This window comes from Cebus imitator, unplaced genomic scaffold, assembly GCF_001604975.1.
Source record: "Cebus imitator isolate Cc_AM_T3 unplaced genomic scaffold, Cebus_imitator-1.0 Scaffold3, whole genome shotgun sequence".
NCBI classification, from domain to species: domain Eukaryota; kingdom Metazoa; phylum Chordata; class Mammalia; order Primates; family Cebidae; genus Cebus; species Cebus imitator.
The window spans coordinates 6,901,756-6,919,943 of record NW_016107318.1 but is presented as its reverse complement, the minus strand read 5'-3'; the positions used below and the strand labels follow the sequence as shown (position 1 = coordinate 6,919,943).

Here is an 18,188-nt window from a genome sequence, read left to right as displayed (position 1 = left end):
GATTCCAGTGCAGTGACTACATTTCCTTAAGTTTCTAGGAATGCGAATCTTAGGTCTGAAAATGTTACATCTTCTCCCCCTCCTTATCTATACATATATATTTATGTATCACATACATAGTTAGGTAGCTTCTCATAACTACAATGACTTCTGGTGATGATGAATACCAGTCATTATGTGGAAGGGATGTGTTAAAAATAAGAACGATCCTTTCGAAGTCAAGGGAGGGACAAATTAGAAAAAGAATCTGAGAAACAATCCTGCATCCACGGTAGCATGTGATGATTACTGCAGAGTATTACAGATACAGAAGTCCTGCAGATATTGCCTCACATGACTTGAAGTATGTTTTTATAAGAATACTTTTATTAGTACTTTCGTGAATAAAATTAAAATTTACATTCTGCCAACACTGAGCATATTTCCAAATATCTTTCCACTGTCACACCTCATCTGATAAAGAAAATGGCAGGAACTGAGATCTGAGTGAATCTTTTATTCATGAATAAGAACAAAAAAATTGAAGAAAGAATTCTACAAAGATAAAATCAGAATGGGGCTGGAGAAAAACATCTATGTGTTTTCACTTACATGAGAATCCAATACCAAGTTGTTACATAGTCTTCAAAGACTTTCAATCCAAGTGACTTTGCATCAAGTAGTTTATTAATACCACTGCATTGAAAGAAAGAAAAAATCAATTACTTTTTGATGACCACTAAATAGAAATGTTCTTGTTATAATAAAAGGGATTCTGCAAGGTGCTGTTGAAAGCATGTTTTCAGAAACCATCTATCAGTAGTGACTATTTTCCTAGCCACAATAATACATAAAATGTCACCAGTAAACCTGCAAAGTGAGCTATAGCTGAACACAAAGAGAACATGATTTTCAAGAATGGTGAGCAAATCCTTTTCCATTGTTTGCAGCCTTCCCTCAATATTGCAGAAACCTCACTGTAAGAAATGAATTTAAATGATAAGATTAGTTTTAACTTGCAAAACCCATAGTCAAGAATGAGCATCATCTTTAATTCCCCTTCCTAATCCTGACAGTAAGGCACGATGGAACACTTACTAGAAATTTCACAATCAGTGTCCAATTTGATGAATTATCAAAGTGAACACAGTCATATAAGGACAACATTGTCAGTCCCTTCTTCATGTGCCCCAACTGTAACACCGCTCTCTTCCTCAAAGTAACCACTATTCTGACTTTTGTGATAATAATTTCTAAAGTTTTCTTTTTCATTTTACTAATTATATATGCATAACAGGGAAATAAATTTAGCTCTGCTTGTTTCTGACCATTATATCAATGGAATCATATTTGTATTATTATTTTGAGATTTATTTTACACAGATTTTTATTTCTGAAAATCATGAATGCTGCTATTGTATTCTAAAAATGCAGGAACTACACTATACTAATTATACAGCTAAAGTCTTTTAAGATAAATACATTTATAGAATATCTTTCATTTTTATCTATAACTGAGCAATACAGTGATATGCGGTGTGCATTTATGTTTGTACACGTGTGTATGTGTTTATGTGTGCACACAGGGAAATATATTTTCCAGTAACATGTAGCACCATGTGTGTACAGCCAAGGGTAAATTTACTGCACTATACTTAGTACAAAGATATTTGATATGCCACCAATACATTTCTTTATATTACACTTCTGTACCTGTTGAGAATGAAAGATTTAAAAATTTTGAAAAGCATCATTATTCATTCTTTCTTTCTTTTTTAAAATCCCAGCTAGTCAGGAGGCTGGGACAGGAGAATCACTTGACCCTGAAAGGTGGAGGTTGCAGTGAGCCGTGATATCATGCCACTGTACTCCAGCAACAGAAAAAACATCATTATTCTTTCTAATTGATTCTGGTTTCTCCTTTATATGTTCTTCTTAATGAATATATATCAAGTTCTTCAATCCATATTTCATATATATATAATTGTTTTCTATAACTCTTAAACTGATAGAAGCTTTATAGTCTTGAGTGCAGTAACAAAATGCATCAAAACTGAAAATTACAACATAAACACATACTTTGCAGCATCCCTGAGTTCTATAACACTTCTTGTCTTTCCATTTCCATCTTGAAACACCATGCTACTTCCTATTGTTAAAGTGCCATTTTTGGTAGAGAAGTCAGGGAAACATCTCTGGAGAACTGCAAAAATAAATTATAGAAATCACTTTTCTACTTCTTCTTTCATAATGTCCTCCCTTTCTTAAACTTTCTGTTATATATATAACCAAATTCTTGCTAGACATGCAAATTGCTCAATATAGATAGCCCATTGCCTGTTACTTGATGATATAATTTTCTAATGGTCCTAAGACTAGAAAGCAAATATGATCACACTCTGAAGCTACATTCTAAACTTGATTACTTTACACATGGTATATTGATCAGGTCATCATAAATAAAATGCACAGCTTAGGTTTTAAAAGAGTAACAATGATACATATCATTCATGGCAAGAACATTTTAGTAGAAAGCCACATTAACTTGTATTACTGGTTGAGTTTAGTTTTGTTATTAAAAATATATATTAGGTACTACTTGAGTAAAATCTTGAAAATTGGAGATTAGGGAATAATACCTTGGGAAATAAAAGCCAGCTCAAACTTCAGGCTACTAAAACAACTAAATTTTTGTCTGTGAATTCTTAACAATTTATCTCCCAGCTTTTTCATTTACAGCAGTTTTTAGTGGAGCTGAAAATGGAAATTCTGAAGCTATCAAAAGAGGCCTACACTTTGTAGACTAGTATGATTTTTAAGAAAAGTAAAATAACTGTTTGATCTTCTATGTTTTTATTTTGATTAGAGTCTTTGCTTCTTTACAAATTTATTACTAAAAGTATTTTAAAACCCCAATTTTAAGTGAAGAAATAAGGAAAATCAGAAATGGATCATTTTCACATTTTTTTCTTATAAGAAGAATCACTGATTTGCATGGGCTCATATGTAGTTCAAACCTGAAAATATTAAAGCAGTTGAGCTGGGGAAAGAAGAAATAGGTCTCTTTAAAGCCTTTCCCAACTATCCTGGCTTAAAAAGGAATTTTCTTGTCTGCTCATCTCTCGCTTCTGCTGCACTTAAGATGTGGCTGATTCCTTTACCTGCCCCACCTTTCTACTGCTCTTCCCTTCCTTTCTGTGGTAAATATGACACAGTAGTCTTTACCAGCTACTTCTACTCCCTCGGTTCAGAGTTTTGCCCCCACCATTTCATGGAAATTATCCTCCCAGTGGTCCCAATGACCTCTCGATTGTCAAAACCTCCAGATATGTTTTAGTCTTCATCCTGCTTAAACCCATTATGTAAAACAGGGCTTGGCACACAGTAGAAATCAGTAAATATTTGCTGACGAATTTGTTAACTTTTTCAAGCCTTTGACATGGTAGAAACTCCTTGTCGTATTGAAACTGTCCTCTTGGCTTACATGGCCAGATGCTCTCCTGTCCTCCCTTCCGTGTTTCTGTGCACTCCATCCCTTTCTACTCCTTAAATACAAGTGTTCCTACCCAGAGGGTCTCCTGACCTTGTTTCATACGTTTTTCTGGATAATCTCATCCAATCTGTTAGGTTCTGTTACTAAATATGTTGATTACATATTCAGAAAGTGGATAGAATATAAAACAGATATAGAACTATACATAGTCCTTCCACCTACCGTGAACTATATTAACATTTTGGGGAATTTCTTTCCAGTCTTTCTTCTACAATAAATATTTTTTGAGGGTCAAAATCATACAGAACATGCAGTGTTTTCCCTTATTTTTTTTATTCTCATCTATTTCCTTTTATGAACTCTTTAATGAACAAATTTTATTATCTGCATACTATTCTATTGAGTACTATTTAATTTCATATTAGGAGGAACACAAGTTGATTGCAACATTTACTTTAATGTCTTTCTCACTAGACTGTGAAGAACTATGCCTTATTCATTTTTGATTCCCCAATGTACATCCTTTCCTGTGTGATTTAGCCAAACTGTACTTGTAAGGGCAGGGACTATGTCTTATACTTTTATACCTATTATGTCTTTTGTTACTAATGGTTTATTTTTATCCTTTTGCGTAAAAATTTATAACATTGATTTTGGCTGCGGACATTTGTCGCTGAGAACTTCCTGGTAAGTGCTGCTGCTGTGGGACCTAGATCTTTGCTTCAAGGTCTTTTATGACCCAGCAAAGAGTGATGGCAGCATATAAGACATGTTCGGTGGTAGCTACTTTAGTGGGTATTTGACTATCTATTCTAATGACTGATGCCTTTCCTCCATTTTAAAAGAAATATCCACATTGTAGGAAAACGAATAAAGAGAAAAAAGAAAGAAGTGAGAAATTTCCCACAGTTTCACCATCCCCAAAACAACTACTTAATGTTTTGGCATATATCTTTCCAAACTTTTTGCTTGTTTGTAATTTATACATGTTTATCATTATATGGCTTGTAAGAGTTTGAATTTTATTTAACATTATAACATACACATGCATGTTATTCTAATAGTTGTATTTAATAATTCTAAACTGTTTCCTTTAGTGAATACATTATAATTTATTCGAATATTCTTTTGCGCTTAGATAGTACAGTATTTCTTTTTTTTTTTTTTTGATTTTGTTTTTTTTTTTTTTTTTTTTTGATACTTTAAATGTGATGGACATTTTAATTAAAGCTTTTTTTAATAATTAGGATTATATCCATAAGCAAGAAAACTCAGTGATTATTTTATTTTCTTCTTTTTATTTTTATTTTTTTAGAGACAGCGTTTTACTCCGTTACTGAGGCTGTGTACAGGGGTACAATCATAGCTAGCCACAGGCCCCAACTCCTCGGCTCAAGTGATCCTCCCATCTTGGCCTCCCAAGTAGCTGGGACTTGCCATGTCTCACTAATTTCTTTTTAAAACTTTTGTAGAGACAGAGTTTCACTGTGTTGCTGAGGTTGGTCTCGAACTCAAGCAAGCCTCCCACCTTGGCCTCCCAAAGTACTGGGCCTCATTTTGTCCAAACAAAGTATTACTTAAATATAGTTTATAATTTTAAATAAACAAAATATTGACTAATTCTGAATATATATAAATATTTCAAGTGATTAAGACAAGTATATGTCCTCCCCCTACTCCCCAGGCAATTTCTGAACAAAGTTTTCAGCTAAAATCAGGAGTCGGTGTATATGAGTGTGTCTATGTTTGTGTTTATGTATGCTTCTAAAGCACCAAATGATCAATCTGACTGAGCTTTCAACTTTCAATCTTTTTCTTGTATGTTTATGAAGGAAAATTTAAAAAATCACAGAGTTCCAGTGGAAAGGTACCTGGTTGGAGTCAAGAGATGAGCTCTACTTTTGACTTTTCTACTAATCAACTCTGTGACTTTAGGACAGTCAGAGGGCCATTCTTGGCCTCAGTCTCATCAATTGTGAAATATGGGAACTTAATTAAGTAGGATTTTGGTAGATTCTGTGTTTTTAAGGTAAAATAATTGCCACTTACAAGGTTTGCTTGGAAAAATCGCTGTTGGACAATCATCATCCAGTAAAAGTTGTGTGAGAGACTAAAATAAAAGAAAGAATGTTAACATTTCAAAGACCATGTGATGATTACTTTATACTCAATCTAAATATGTCCTTTAAAAATTTAACTCCATAATAATCTCCTTATTCCAAATTACTTCTCCTAATAATATTAATTGTAAGACTATCACACATACACACAAGGTTGCTTAACTTTCTGAAATGTCCTAATTGTAATTCAATCAAACCAACAATAATAAAACCAGATCATTTGAAAACAAGGCACACCTTTGGAGGTATGTATCTTTTTCTTAGTCATATCCTGAGTCTCTAATTTCTTTCTTTCTTTATTTTTTTCTAGAAAAACAACGTCTTCTCTAATTTGGAAACCATTTCTATTATTTAACATAAGGATGATTTAGAATTTCTTACCTATCACTCACCTAGGTAAGGGGTTGGGGTTTTTAAAAAGAGTTGTTACCAAACTGAGTTTGGAAATAAAAATCTACTTGTTACTAAGTTGCTATGGAGCTTCATCATCACATTAACAAAATGGTGACTGCAAATGACATTAACTCCTAGTTCTAGAGTAAAAATCTATCCAAGTAGAGAATTTGTTGGTGTCAGGAAATAGTAGAAGCTAATTAACCAGACAAAACAGCTTTTCATAACACCCCAAATCTATAAAATGATGTGCTATAAATGGTGTGTGTACACATTCAGTACTTATGCATTTGTGTTTTAATGAAATTGTGTCTAATCATTTCCTAGAAGTTTCAGGAGTTTGTTCGGTAACAAATGCTCATGTTACACTTGAAATTGAAAAAAAAGTTAAATTCTTCTCTAGCTTTAAGATTAAACACACCTACCTTTGCAGGCTTAGCAGTGGTCTTGCAGAACTGACGGTAGTCTTCCCAGTAGCTCTTGTCTTTTGTGTATAAAAGTTGCATTTCCACATAGGTTAAAAATTTTTCTGGGCACTTGGAGACACAGATCTGTGAACGAACAAAGTGAGGAGAACTGAACTGAGTTGAACACACCCAGGAACTACCTATAAAGTTAAGCTTATAAATTATCCACCACAATAAAAAGCAATGCACTGTTTTACATCTAAGAAACCTAAATCAATTTTCTTTCTCTCTCTTTTTCTTCATTTCTTTTTAAATTTTCTAGAGACAGTGGTATGATCATGGCTCACTGCAGCCTCAACCTTCCTGGGCTCAAGTGATCCTCCCATTTCAACCCTTTAAGTAGCTTAGACTACAGGCAAGAATCACCATGCCCAGCTAATTTTTGTATTTTTTGTAGAAATGGGGTTTTGCCATATTCCCCAGGCTGGTCTCAAACTCCTGAGCTCAAGTGATCTGCCCATCTCAGCCTCCCAAAATGCTAGGATTATAGGTGTAAGCTACTGTACCTGATCTAAATCAATTTTCTAGTCTTACTGTAAAAAATGAAATTTCATGTACTAGTTACCAATCTCTGCTCTTTGCTCTTTGATATTGATGTTATGTTAAAACAAGATACCATACAGTGACAGACTTATTTTCAACTTTTGAGTTTGAGATCATTGTAGATCAACATGCAGTTGTGAGAAATAATAGGGATTTCACATACCTTTCACTCTGTTTCCCTCAGTGGTAAGAACTTGCATAACCATAACACATTATCATAAGCAGGAAATTAATATTGTTACTGCTATAGTTTGGATATTTGTCCCCACATACCTCATGAAATTTGATCCCCATTGTTGAAGATGGGGCCTAATGGGAGGTATCTGGTTCATAGATGCAGCTCTACCCTGTACTTACAGTTCAGGGAGAATCTGTCCTGTTCATGAGGGAAGATGCCCCCTGTTCTTGTGATGATGAGTAGGTTCTCAATCTATTAATTCCCTCAAGATTTGGTTGTTAAAAAGGGCCTGGAGCCTCCCTTATCTTCTCTTGTTTTCTCACTAGCCATGTAATTTCTGCACATGCCAGCTCCTCTTTGCCTTCCAGTACGAGTGGAAGGCAGAAAGCTGAAGCCCTCAACAGAAGCAAATGCTGGCTCCATGTTTCTTGTAACAACCTGCAGAAACATGAGCCAAACAAACCTCTTTTCCTTATAAATTGCCCAGCCTCAGGTATTTGTTTTATAGCAACACTAAACAGAGTAAGACAGTTAGAAGCCACCAACCTTACTCAGAGCTTACCTGTTTTATACACTTGCTTGTGTGTGTGTGTATGTGTGTAGTTCTATGCCATTTTATCAGATGTGTGGTTGTGTGACCCCTACCATGGTACAGTGATACACTTTTAATAAAATACTTTATGATTTTAGGGTATGCTTGTGTAGTACATATATGTTCAGGGTTAAAATCTTCCTTCCTTTCCTAAATATGAATAAAATGATAATTTAAAATTCTCTGAATATTGAACACTTATGCCACTAATAATTTTTAGTGCCAGTGAATTCTTAAACACAATTCTCAAAAAGTAACTGAGGTTTTAGCACCATAAGAAACTAACAGATCAGGGCTATTTGCCATGATCAATCATCAGTATGGTCTTTTACCAGCACCATCTACATGTGGGCAGACAGGTCATCTTTGCAATTATTTTATATTAATAAACTTTGGGGGCCTATCAGTGCCAAACCAGATCACTGTGCTAGTCCACGAAGCCACCACTGAAATCCAATTAGTGACTCCACAGAGGGAAGGCAGAATCAGAAGAGATGTACTCTATTAGTTTTGCTTTTGTTTGCAATAAATAACAAAAGTCAGATGAAGCCATGTGAACTGCAGCTAACCCTTTCAAGTTTCTCCATCACTTTCACTTCCTCCATCTGAAATACTTCTCAGCCCTGACTTGCTCCATCTCCCTGCTCTAGTAATTATTCTCATTGGCCAACCTGTAGCTCAACCCATTGGCAATTAGGTAAAACATTGCTGCTTAGCTGACATCTCCTTTCCATCTTTTGGGTTATGTTCCTGGTATGCACAAAGGCATTCGGTGTGGGCCCTACAGCTAAGTTAGCAAGAGAATAATGAAATGCATATGCCTCAAATCTCACAGTTAATATTGTCTTGAAGCAACAGCAGTCCAATTCCTCCTAGAAATTTTGGCAAGGCAAACAACCCATCTCCACATCCTCCCTCCCCATGTATTTCCTCTTTCTCAGTCTCTCATCCACACGTGCATGCACACACACACTCACATATGCACATGCATGTACCATTAGAGAAAATACTAGTGTCTTCATAGGTATCTTTCTAAGAAAGCTGAAGAATTATTTAGGGACATTCACAGTATGCAACACACCCACATCTTTTAGAAGAAGGTTAAGATGATTATCAATGCAAATGTCAAAAGTTCACTCTGATTAGAGCTAAGCTGAATAAACCATTAACATATTAGGAGATATTTTACAGACATTTAGACTTCGACAATTGACTCATATGACATTGAAAGACAACTGAACTACTTCTACTGGTTACACTTAAATGGATTTATAAAAGTGAGTACTAAAAGCACTAACGCTTTTACAGGCTTTAAATGATGGTAGATACTTCTGAATTGAGACCGTAATGATTCTGTATTTATAAAGCACACACACAAACAATGTAAACTACACATAGAAAAGTGCTGGGTATGCAACACATAAAAGAAAGTAATTAAAATGATAAAACGTGGTTTGTTAAGGGGAATCACATCAACTCTCATTCTAGACACAAATGAGCTGTTAAAAAACAATACAACTGCATTTTACTTTCTTCCTCTATCAGACCAATTTGTTCACTTCAAATAGGGTGCTGATTAGTAGCAATCAACATATAATTAGTCAAAATGAAGGTCACATTGAGGTTGGGTGTGCCGATTGATCACAGTCTCTCCTTTAAGTGCTTGTGACACATATCTGGACCATGTCGGCAGTTAACAAGAATATGGTGCATAAAAATATGGCTCAGATCAGTAGATTCACCATTGTCTTGAAGACTAAATGCAAGTCTGCATTATTAGCAGCTAAAATATATTCTGACTCAGTTCTGATTCTCTGTGTAACACAAAGGGCACTTTGCATAAAGTTCTGTATCACTATTTTTATCTTTAATGCAGATAGGCTTAGCACTCAATTACAAATTAGAATTTGGTGGCTGGGAGAGTGAATTACATTGAAGGTTAAAACACTACATTTGTTGTGAAGAAAAGATGATCTAGTAAATCATTCATGAAACAACAAAAAAGCATAATATGCAAGTATATTTTGTTTTATCATAGGAACGACACATTTGTAGAGTATAGAGGAAAAATTCTTAAACTAGGAGTAGGAAGATATTCATTGTCTTATTTGTTCATTCATTTAGTAAATATTTACTGATCCCCTACTCTGAGCCTGTAATAAGTGCTGAGGATGGAATTAGTAGTGAACAACACATAAAAATCCTTGCCCTCCAGCAATTTGTCTTCTGCTAGGAGGAGACAGATAACAAACAATAAGTAAAACGTTTGTCATAAGATGGTAATAAATAGTAGTAAATAAGATGGTATGTGATGATAAATAAATAAGGCTGGAAAGGAGGCTACAGGGAGAGAAAGGAGTGACTGGGAGGGATTCTAATTTTAGAGAGATAGTTAAAGATGCCTAACTAAGAAGGTAACATTTGCAGAAATTCTTGAACCGATGAGCAATCAAGACATATGGTCATCTGGAGGAAGAATTCTCTAAGTAGGGAGAACAGCAAAGTCTACGTCTGAGGCAGGAGAGTTCCTGGATCCTTTCATACTGACCACAAATGGCCAGTATGACCCAAGTGCAGTGAGCAAAGGGAGTAGAATAGGATATGTGGTCAGAGAGTGGGTCAGACAGTGAAGGATCTTACAGGCCATTGTTAGGACTTTGGCTTTCATATGAGTAACTTGGGAAGCTATTGGGGCATTTAAGCAAAGAAGAGACATAATCAGATTTATATTTAAGAGGACCACACACGGCTACTGGGTGGAAAAGAGATGGCAAAGGGAAGGGGGCAAGGACAGAAGCAGAAAGACTAGTCAGGAGATCCCTGAACTAATCTAAAAAAGAGATGATTAGCTCCTTGAACTAAGGAAGAGGTGGTGAGAAATAGTTTGGTTCAGGGTACATTTTGGAGGGAGACCTAAGGTGGGCTCGAACATGGGTATGAGAGAGAGAGAAATCAAAGATAAGGTAGAAATCAAGGCATTTGGAGCTGGCATTAATTGAGACAGGGAAGACGTTGGGGTGGGGAACAATTTTAGGGATAAAGTCGCAGATTAGGAATTCAGTTGTGGACACATTAAATTTGTGATGCCAACTAAATATTCATGTAGAGATATAGCATGGGTGGTTGGATAGAAAGGTCTGGAGCTCAGGGAGCAGATTTATTTGGAGATGTAAATTTCAGAGGTCAGCATGTAGATGATGTTAAACCCATGAGACCAAGTGAGATCATCAAAGAAGTAAATACAAACTTAGAAGAGGACTAAGCTTCTTGTGGGAGGGAAATGCAATGTCTAAAAGATGTTGGAAAGATGAATAGAACACATTAAAAAGAGACTGATGGGAGTAGCCAGAGAGTTGGAAGAAAATATAGAAGAATGTTGTGACCTGGAAGCCAGGTGCAAAGAGGTATTTTAAGGAGGAGAGATTGACTAAATACTATTGTTAGATCGAGTAAATGTGGATTTAATAATAACCATTAGTTTAATAATGTTGCAGTCGATGGTATTGTTTGGGGACATTGAAGTAGGGATAAAAGCTTGTATGAGAGTGAGAGAAAGGGATTTAGATAGATGAATGTAGACTATTCTTTTGAGGAATTTTGAAAAAAAAGAGGTACATAGATATGGACCAATAGCTGGAGGGGATGTGGGGTCAAGGGGAAAAATTGTTAAGGTGAAAGAAACAACAGCAGTGAACAAAACAGATAAAAATATTTGCCCTTAAGCAATTTTTCTTCTAGTAGAGGGAGACAGGAAACAAATAATAAATAAGTAAAATATTACACGATGGTAATAAGTGGAAATGAATAAGATGGTATAAGATGGCAGGTAAATAATGATAGGACACTAGAAAGAGAGAGGAATGGCTGGGTGGGATTATAATTTTGAATAAACAGTGAAGGAAGCCTCATTAAGAAGGCAACATCTGCAGAAATACTTGAGGAGGATTAATGATCAACCCATACGCTTTGTATATTGATGGGGATAAAATAGTAGAGAAGGAAAAATGATAATAAAAGAAAAAAACAACATTTCTGAAGTGATGTGCTTAAGTATGTGAGAGGATGAGATTTTGTGAGAAATGGATGCCCTGGTCTCAGAAGCACAGGCAGTTCACCCACGGGGAACTAGAGGGAAGGCAGAATGAGTATATGACATACATGAAGATAGGTGGGCAAATGGATGACAAGGTGGAGATTTTAAAAGTTGTCTTCTGAATCTTGTACTTGCTCAGTGAGACAGGAAGCAAAGTCAGAGGCTGGCATAGAGATTGGGAAAGAGATCTTGGAGGTTCCATGTGAGAGGAAAAGGTGTGAAATTGTTTTCTAGGGCAGTAGACTATAGAATGGACAAGGGTCTGTGGTTTGGTTCAGGGACAGCACTAATGGCCCACTTGAAGTTAGGTCCTGAATTTAAATGACTGTTGCATATTTTTCTCCAAGAACACACAGCTGCCTGGGTTCAGGCAGGGAGTAGGCTGAGAGCTATCTTTACAGTCAGATTTTGCCAGGGACAGCGAACAATGGAATTGAGAATATGTATAAGGGAGTGATTTCACTCAGGGACTGTGGAATATAAGTCAGGTAAGAAGGGAGATGCAAACGTGAAGGAACTGAGCGATACTTTGGATGGGTTAAGATCAGTTGTTTGCAGGTGCCAGTAATGTAAAAGAATTATTGGAGTTGAAATGTCAGAGGAATTGAGATGATCAGAGAAACTGATATTACAAAGGTGAGCAATTATTAATATTGACAAGGTCAAGGGTTTGCCTTTGGGGAAGTGGGTAGAAGTGGTCACAGAACTAAAATACCAACATCCCAAGTGGGCTTTAGTCTCAGAAGAAGTAAGATTTCAAAAGTCTTTGAGGAGATAAGGAAACAAAGAAATAAAGCAGATTTACAAACTAATCCTAGGGACCAGGTTTGGGTATAGTTACCGGCACATGGAACCAAGAAGAATAAAAAAAGTCAGAAGTCTACTACTAAGTTTCTGAGGTAACAATAATGCTAAAAAAAAAAAAAAAAAAAAAAAAAAAAAAAAAAAAAGTTAAATTTTTTTAAAAAGAGCTAGCCTTAAGAAGCCTTTCACTGTTAAAATAATATTTGTGATATGAAACTTGCACAACAAGAAGTGAGCTTCAAAGCAATATGGCCCTCAACACAGCATACTTTCCAGTGCTCAGCATTCGCATGGTCTGGAGGCTAAAGGACAGAAAATTACCCCCCAGGTGGCCAAGCAAAGAGCTACAGGAAGCAACGGATGAGGGAGTTCTCAGATAACACAGTCCAGGTGGAATAAAAGACTGTTCTCCATTGCTGCGATCCAGAAATGGCTGTGTATTTATCACTCCTTCTTTTCTAAATGGGAGTTTGTAATTCTAATTTTTCTGTCCTTGTTGCTCATTATACATATAGTGTCAAGACTTCATAAAGAGAACTATGCATCATCTATAGAACCCAGGCTTTGAGTTAAAGATAGTACTACATGAGACTATGGGTTCTCCTTTGGGAAGAAGGGTGTTCTAGAGGACAGAGAGGTAGACTACAGAAAATACACTTAACAATTCATTGAGGTTTGTGTCTCTTATTCCATTTGTTCCATGGTATAGAAAAGGCAGCTCAGCTCACACCTACATTGCTCAATTCCCTTCTCCTTGAATCTGGGTGTAACCTATTTTTTGTGGGATTAGAAACATTTAAATTTCTTTTTTTATAAACTTTAAGTTCAGAGGTACATGTGCCGGTTTGTTACGTAGGTAAACTTGTGTCATGGGGGTCTGTTGAACAGATTATTTCATTAGCTAGTTATTAAGCTGAGTATCCATGAGTTTTTCTTCCTGATCTTCTTCCTCCTCCCACCCTCCACCTTGTGAGAGGCTCCAGTGTCTGTTGTTCCCCTCTTTGTGTCCATATGTTCTCATCATTTAGCTCTCATTTATAAGTGAGAACATGTGGTATTTGGTTTTCTGTTCTTGTTTTAGTTTTCTAAGGATAATGACCTTCAGCTCCATACATTTCTCTGCAAAAGACATGACCTTGTTCTTTTTTATGGCTGCATAGTATTCCATGGTGTTTATGTACCACATTTTCTTTATCCAATCTATCATTGATGGGCATTTAGCTTGATTCCATGTCTTTGCTATTGTGAATAGCGCTGCGGTGAACATACACATGCATGCATCTTTTAATAGAATGATTTATATTACCTTGGGTACATACCCAGTAAGGAGATTGCTGGGTCACATGATATTTCTGTCTTTAGGTCTTTGAGAGGTGTGACCACTTACAACCAGTTTGAGTCTGTGGCATATGAGTGGAAATGCAATGTGTAAAACTTCTTATCCAAGGCTTTTAAGAGCAGGAGTGTTTTATTCATCCTCACTAAGTTCTTTTTGTTGCTGGATGCAGATGATGGGGAGGATTTAAGGAATAGCAGAGTCACCCTTAAGTGCTTAAGCCACCCTTAAGATGGAAGGACCCTAAAGGAGAGTACCTACTGATCACAAACGCCTGCCTGGTACTGTTACATGGTCAAAAAATAAATGTTACTGTGTGAAGTCACTGAAAAACTTGGGTTTATTAGTTATAGTAGCTAGCTTTACTCCTAATACAATGCTGATCTTGATAAAAAAGTCTCCATTTCTCTGGGCTGCAAATATTTATTTATAAAAGTAAGTGGTTGTACAAGACAATCATTGAGCTTCCTAAGTGATTCTAAATGATTAATTTCTGCTTAGTTTTGATTGTATATAAACAAATATAAGCTCAGATTTATGTCTTCCCATCTTCTAGAAATCTATAATTCACACACACATACACACACACAGAGAGAGAGAGAGAGAGAGAGAGAGAGAGAGAGAGAGAACTCAAATCGAATTTCTGAATTTTTTTATCCAAGAGTATTTGGAATGGCTGACACCATCAGTGAGTCACCTTTTGCCTTACCTGTGTGGTAGGGCACTGTAGGTTTAGCATCATGGAGGGACTGGTACAACGTAATAGGTTAAAGTAAAACAAAATGGTCTTGTTCCTGTTAAGAAAGAAAACAACATAATCTTTTTAGTGGCCATGGAAATGTTCCATATCATTTCAGACCCTGAACACTTTTTATAAATAACCTTTAATAATTGGCTTCATTATATCTAAACAGCTGAAATACATTCCCCCTCTCCCTTAAGTACCCAACCTTTAAAGTATTTTTTTAGTAGTAAAAAGTTGAAGTAATCAAACTATCCATCAACATGAGATTGGTTAAATAGATTTGCATACCCATAAAGTAGAACATTACATTCACATTGAAAATAATGTTAAAGAACATATTTAATGGATGGTGAAATTCACAATACATCAATTTTAGGAAGCAGATTACTAAAAAGTATTAACATATAATTTGATTTTAATTTTATAAAACAGATATAACATGAAGAAACAAATTATTACATCTGAATGTTGAGATTATATTTTAGTTAATTTTTGTGCTTTTGTGGATTTCATAAAGTGAATATATATTACTTTGGTAATCAAAAAAACATAAATGAATTAAGTTATATTTTCTCTGCTGAAAATTATAGCCAGTAGCAGACTAATGGGGCAGGTTGATACTTATTATCACTAGTTTCGAGTGGTATATTATGCTGCCATTTAGCAAGCCATGATTCTCTTGAATCCCAATCTTCTTATCAATAAAATGAAAATAATACTATTCCTACCTACTTCACAGAGGTATTGGGAGGGCCTAAGTAATGTGCAGTGGATTTCAGGCAAGTGGTTGCCCAACTTCAGCATGCCCAAGTAAAACCTGAAGTGTTGGTTCAAAATCTTGATTCCCGACTCTTTCCCAACCCCCAGGAGTCCAGATATTTAGATATGGGGCCCAGGAATTAGTATCTTTTCTTCTAAGCTCCCCAGTGGATTCAGATACAGTGTTCTGTAAACCTTATCTTAAGAAACATAGCCCTAAACATTCAGGAAGAATGTTTCCTAGCTCTTTGTCAATTCTCCAATTAATGTGACTACACGCATAGCACAAAATGTAATGGGCTGTTGAGCAGTACTTTTCCTACTGACTCAAAATCAGTAAGTAGGATCCAAATCTAAGGATAAAGACAGTCTTCCACAAGAAATTAGGGCTAGATCCTTAAATCACTTCCACCCACTTCCTACTTCTGTCTACACAAGCCAATGGTGTGGGGAGGGAGGTGGATCGGAGACTGTGGAGTTGGCAATAATGATTGCAGTTAATAGAACTTTCCTTTCCATCCTCACTGAGGAGAGGATGAGTTGTTTCTTCCAAATCCCAAGTTATAGAGGGTTCTAAAAGAATCTCTCATAGAGACTAAAGGTGCAGTAAGAAGGGTAGACCAACATCTCAGTTTCCGATTGAACATCTCTTATGTGGCAGACCTGCTAGTCCTGCTAGTCAGCCTTTCATGACCATTTCAGCAGGGAGAAATGAGACCCAAAGAGACCACAAGAGAACTGAAAAAAAGTCAGTGAGGCAGAAAGAGGTCAGCAGTAAAACACCCCATCACAGTAGGATATGGAGTCAATAAATGGGCTCGAGTCTCCCTGGTGGTACCTCACCTGACATTAAGAAACTGTGGAGGTGGCTGGGCATGGCGGCTCATGCCTGTAATCCCAGCACTTTGGGAGCCCAAGGCAGGTGGATTACGAGGTCAAAATATTGAAATCATCCTGGCCAACATGGTGAAAACCTGTCTCCACTAAAAATACAAAAATTAGCCAGGCATGGTGGCACACATCTGTAGTCCCAGCTGCTTGGGAGGCTGAGGCAGGAGAATTGCTTGTACCTGGGAGGTGGAGGTTGCAGTGAGCCAAGATTGTACCACTGTACTCCAGCCTGGTGACAGGGCAAAATTCCATCTCAAAAAAACAAAAACAAACTGTGGAGGTGAGTCACCATGGATGTAGTTGAAGGGGTTTGGAAGAGGGCAAACCAAAGCTGATCACTTACATCAAAGAGCTATTCCGTGTGGACTTCCCCAGAAAATGTCCACCTGCACCCTATGAGAGTCAGCCCTTGGATGCCTGCCCCAGTGAGTGTTCATGGCTGGTCAGTTATGTCCTAGCCACAGTGACAACAACAACAGCAAAGCAAGTCCACAGAAACATCCTAGTTCTTTTTTCTTTAGTAAGAATGGGCAGTAGCCAGGAAAATAATGCATCATCCCTTTTCTTCTCCTTCCATCCCTCACAGCATAATGAATGAGCTAGAACCAGAAAGGAAGAGAGGAGACGAGAAATAGCAGGCCAGGTCCTCTCTCCCACTTCAAGGTCTTTGGCAGAGTGAAACCTGAGCTTGCAGATTGGAAGAAATAAAACTGAAATCTTAAATTGGACTACATTGCAATTTTAACAATAGAAAGTGTCTGAAAGCTATGTAATTTGCCCGAAATATCAAAGTGAGAAGGGAGATCTGAAGAAGCATTGTTAAAGGCAATGATATGAGAAAAATAAACCCATTCTATGTTTGCATCCCACTGATTTCAAATGGCTGAAGCTGGTTATAAATTCATAATAAATATGTACAAGTCTACTACTTTGAGATCTACAAGTGTTAGCTTCAGTATTTCACCACCCAAGCAACTACATCCTCAACACAGTCTCACAGTGCATGTGATTCAAATTTGTACTTAAGCAAATGAATAAATTATACATATCATGGATCACTGGGGTCCCTTGTGGGTAGTTAAAACTGTGAATGGTAAATCAGTAAGTGCCAAGAGTTCACCATAGGTAAAATTGATTTATAAACTGCAAACTGCTATATAAACTCAAGTTATTCACCAGATTATATTATCCTCAAGGGTAAGGTTTATATCTTATTCATCTTTACATCCCTACCTTGCCAGAACCTAACCTCATACTTGGCCCACTCTAGGCACTTATCAGATGTTTTGGAATGAATGGGACCAATTCCAAAATAAGTTTTAGAAAAGATTTATTTCAAAGTTTTTTTCAAGTAAGTCTTAGAATCATCCTTAGTATTTCAGTACAAAGCTACAGTCATTTTACCACAGCCTCTGATATTCTCAAATTTCAACGGACCTCAGATTTTTTAGGTGCAAAGTAGATGGTGGTGTTTGCAGCTGAGCAATTCTGTGGGAATAACTGAGGAAGTAACTCATAATTTAAATTATATTTCTATCAAGAAATAAAATAGAAACAACAGCAAACTGCTAGTTCAAGATGATGTACCAGGCACTTAAGCCTTTCTTTCCTGAGACTCAGTGGAATAAAATAACGAAAGTACCAAAAGATGAATAAGCCTCACCACACAAGATAAGAATGTGGAGGATGTGATTTGCTCACAATTGTATGGGAGAGTTCAGCAATATTTGGAGCATGGGATGCATATTGAAATGTGCTGAACAATGAATGCACCATACAGGGGTATAGAGACAGT

The 18,188-nt window shown here is 36.5% G+C and overlaps 1 protein-coding gene across 4 annotated transcripts in view; it reads right to left on the bottom strand.

Moving 5' to 3' along the window:
• The window catches only part of SLC44A5 (solute carrier family 44 member 5), a 418,726-nt gene that overhangs the window by 52,823 nt on the left and 347,715 nt on the right, over window positions 1–18,188 (bottom strand). For all 4 annotated transcript variants that reach the window (XM_017531591.2, XM_037739634.1, XM_017531572.2 and 1 more), the window contains exons 5-9: window positions 14,708–14,792; window positions 6,411–6,536; window positions 5,522–5,582; window positions 2,059–2,182; window positions 592–675 (exon numbers count right to left, since the gene is read on the bottom strand). In XM_017531591.2, the coding sequence (XP_017387080.1) occupies window positions 592–675; window positions 2,059–2,182; window positions 5,522–5,582; window positions 6,411–6,536; window positions 14,708–14,792 (480 nt within the window). The remainder of the gene's footprint in view (window positions 1–591; window positions 676–2,058; window positions 2,183–5,521; window positions 5,583–6,410; window positions 6,537–14,707; window positions 14,793–18,188) is intronic.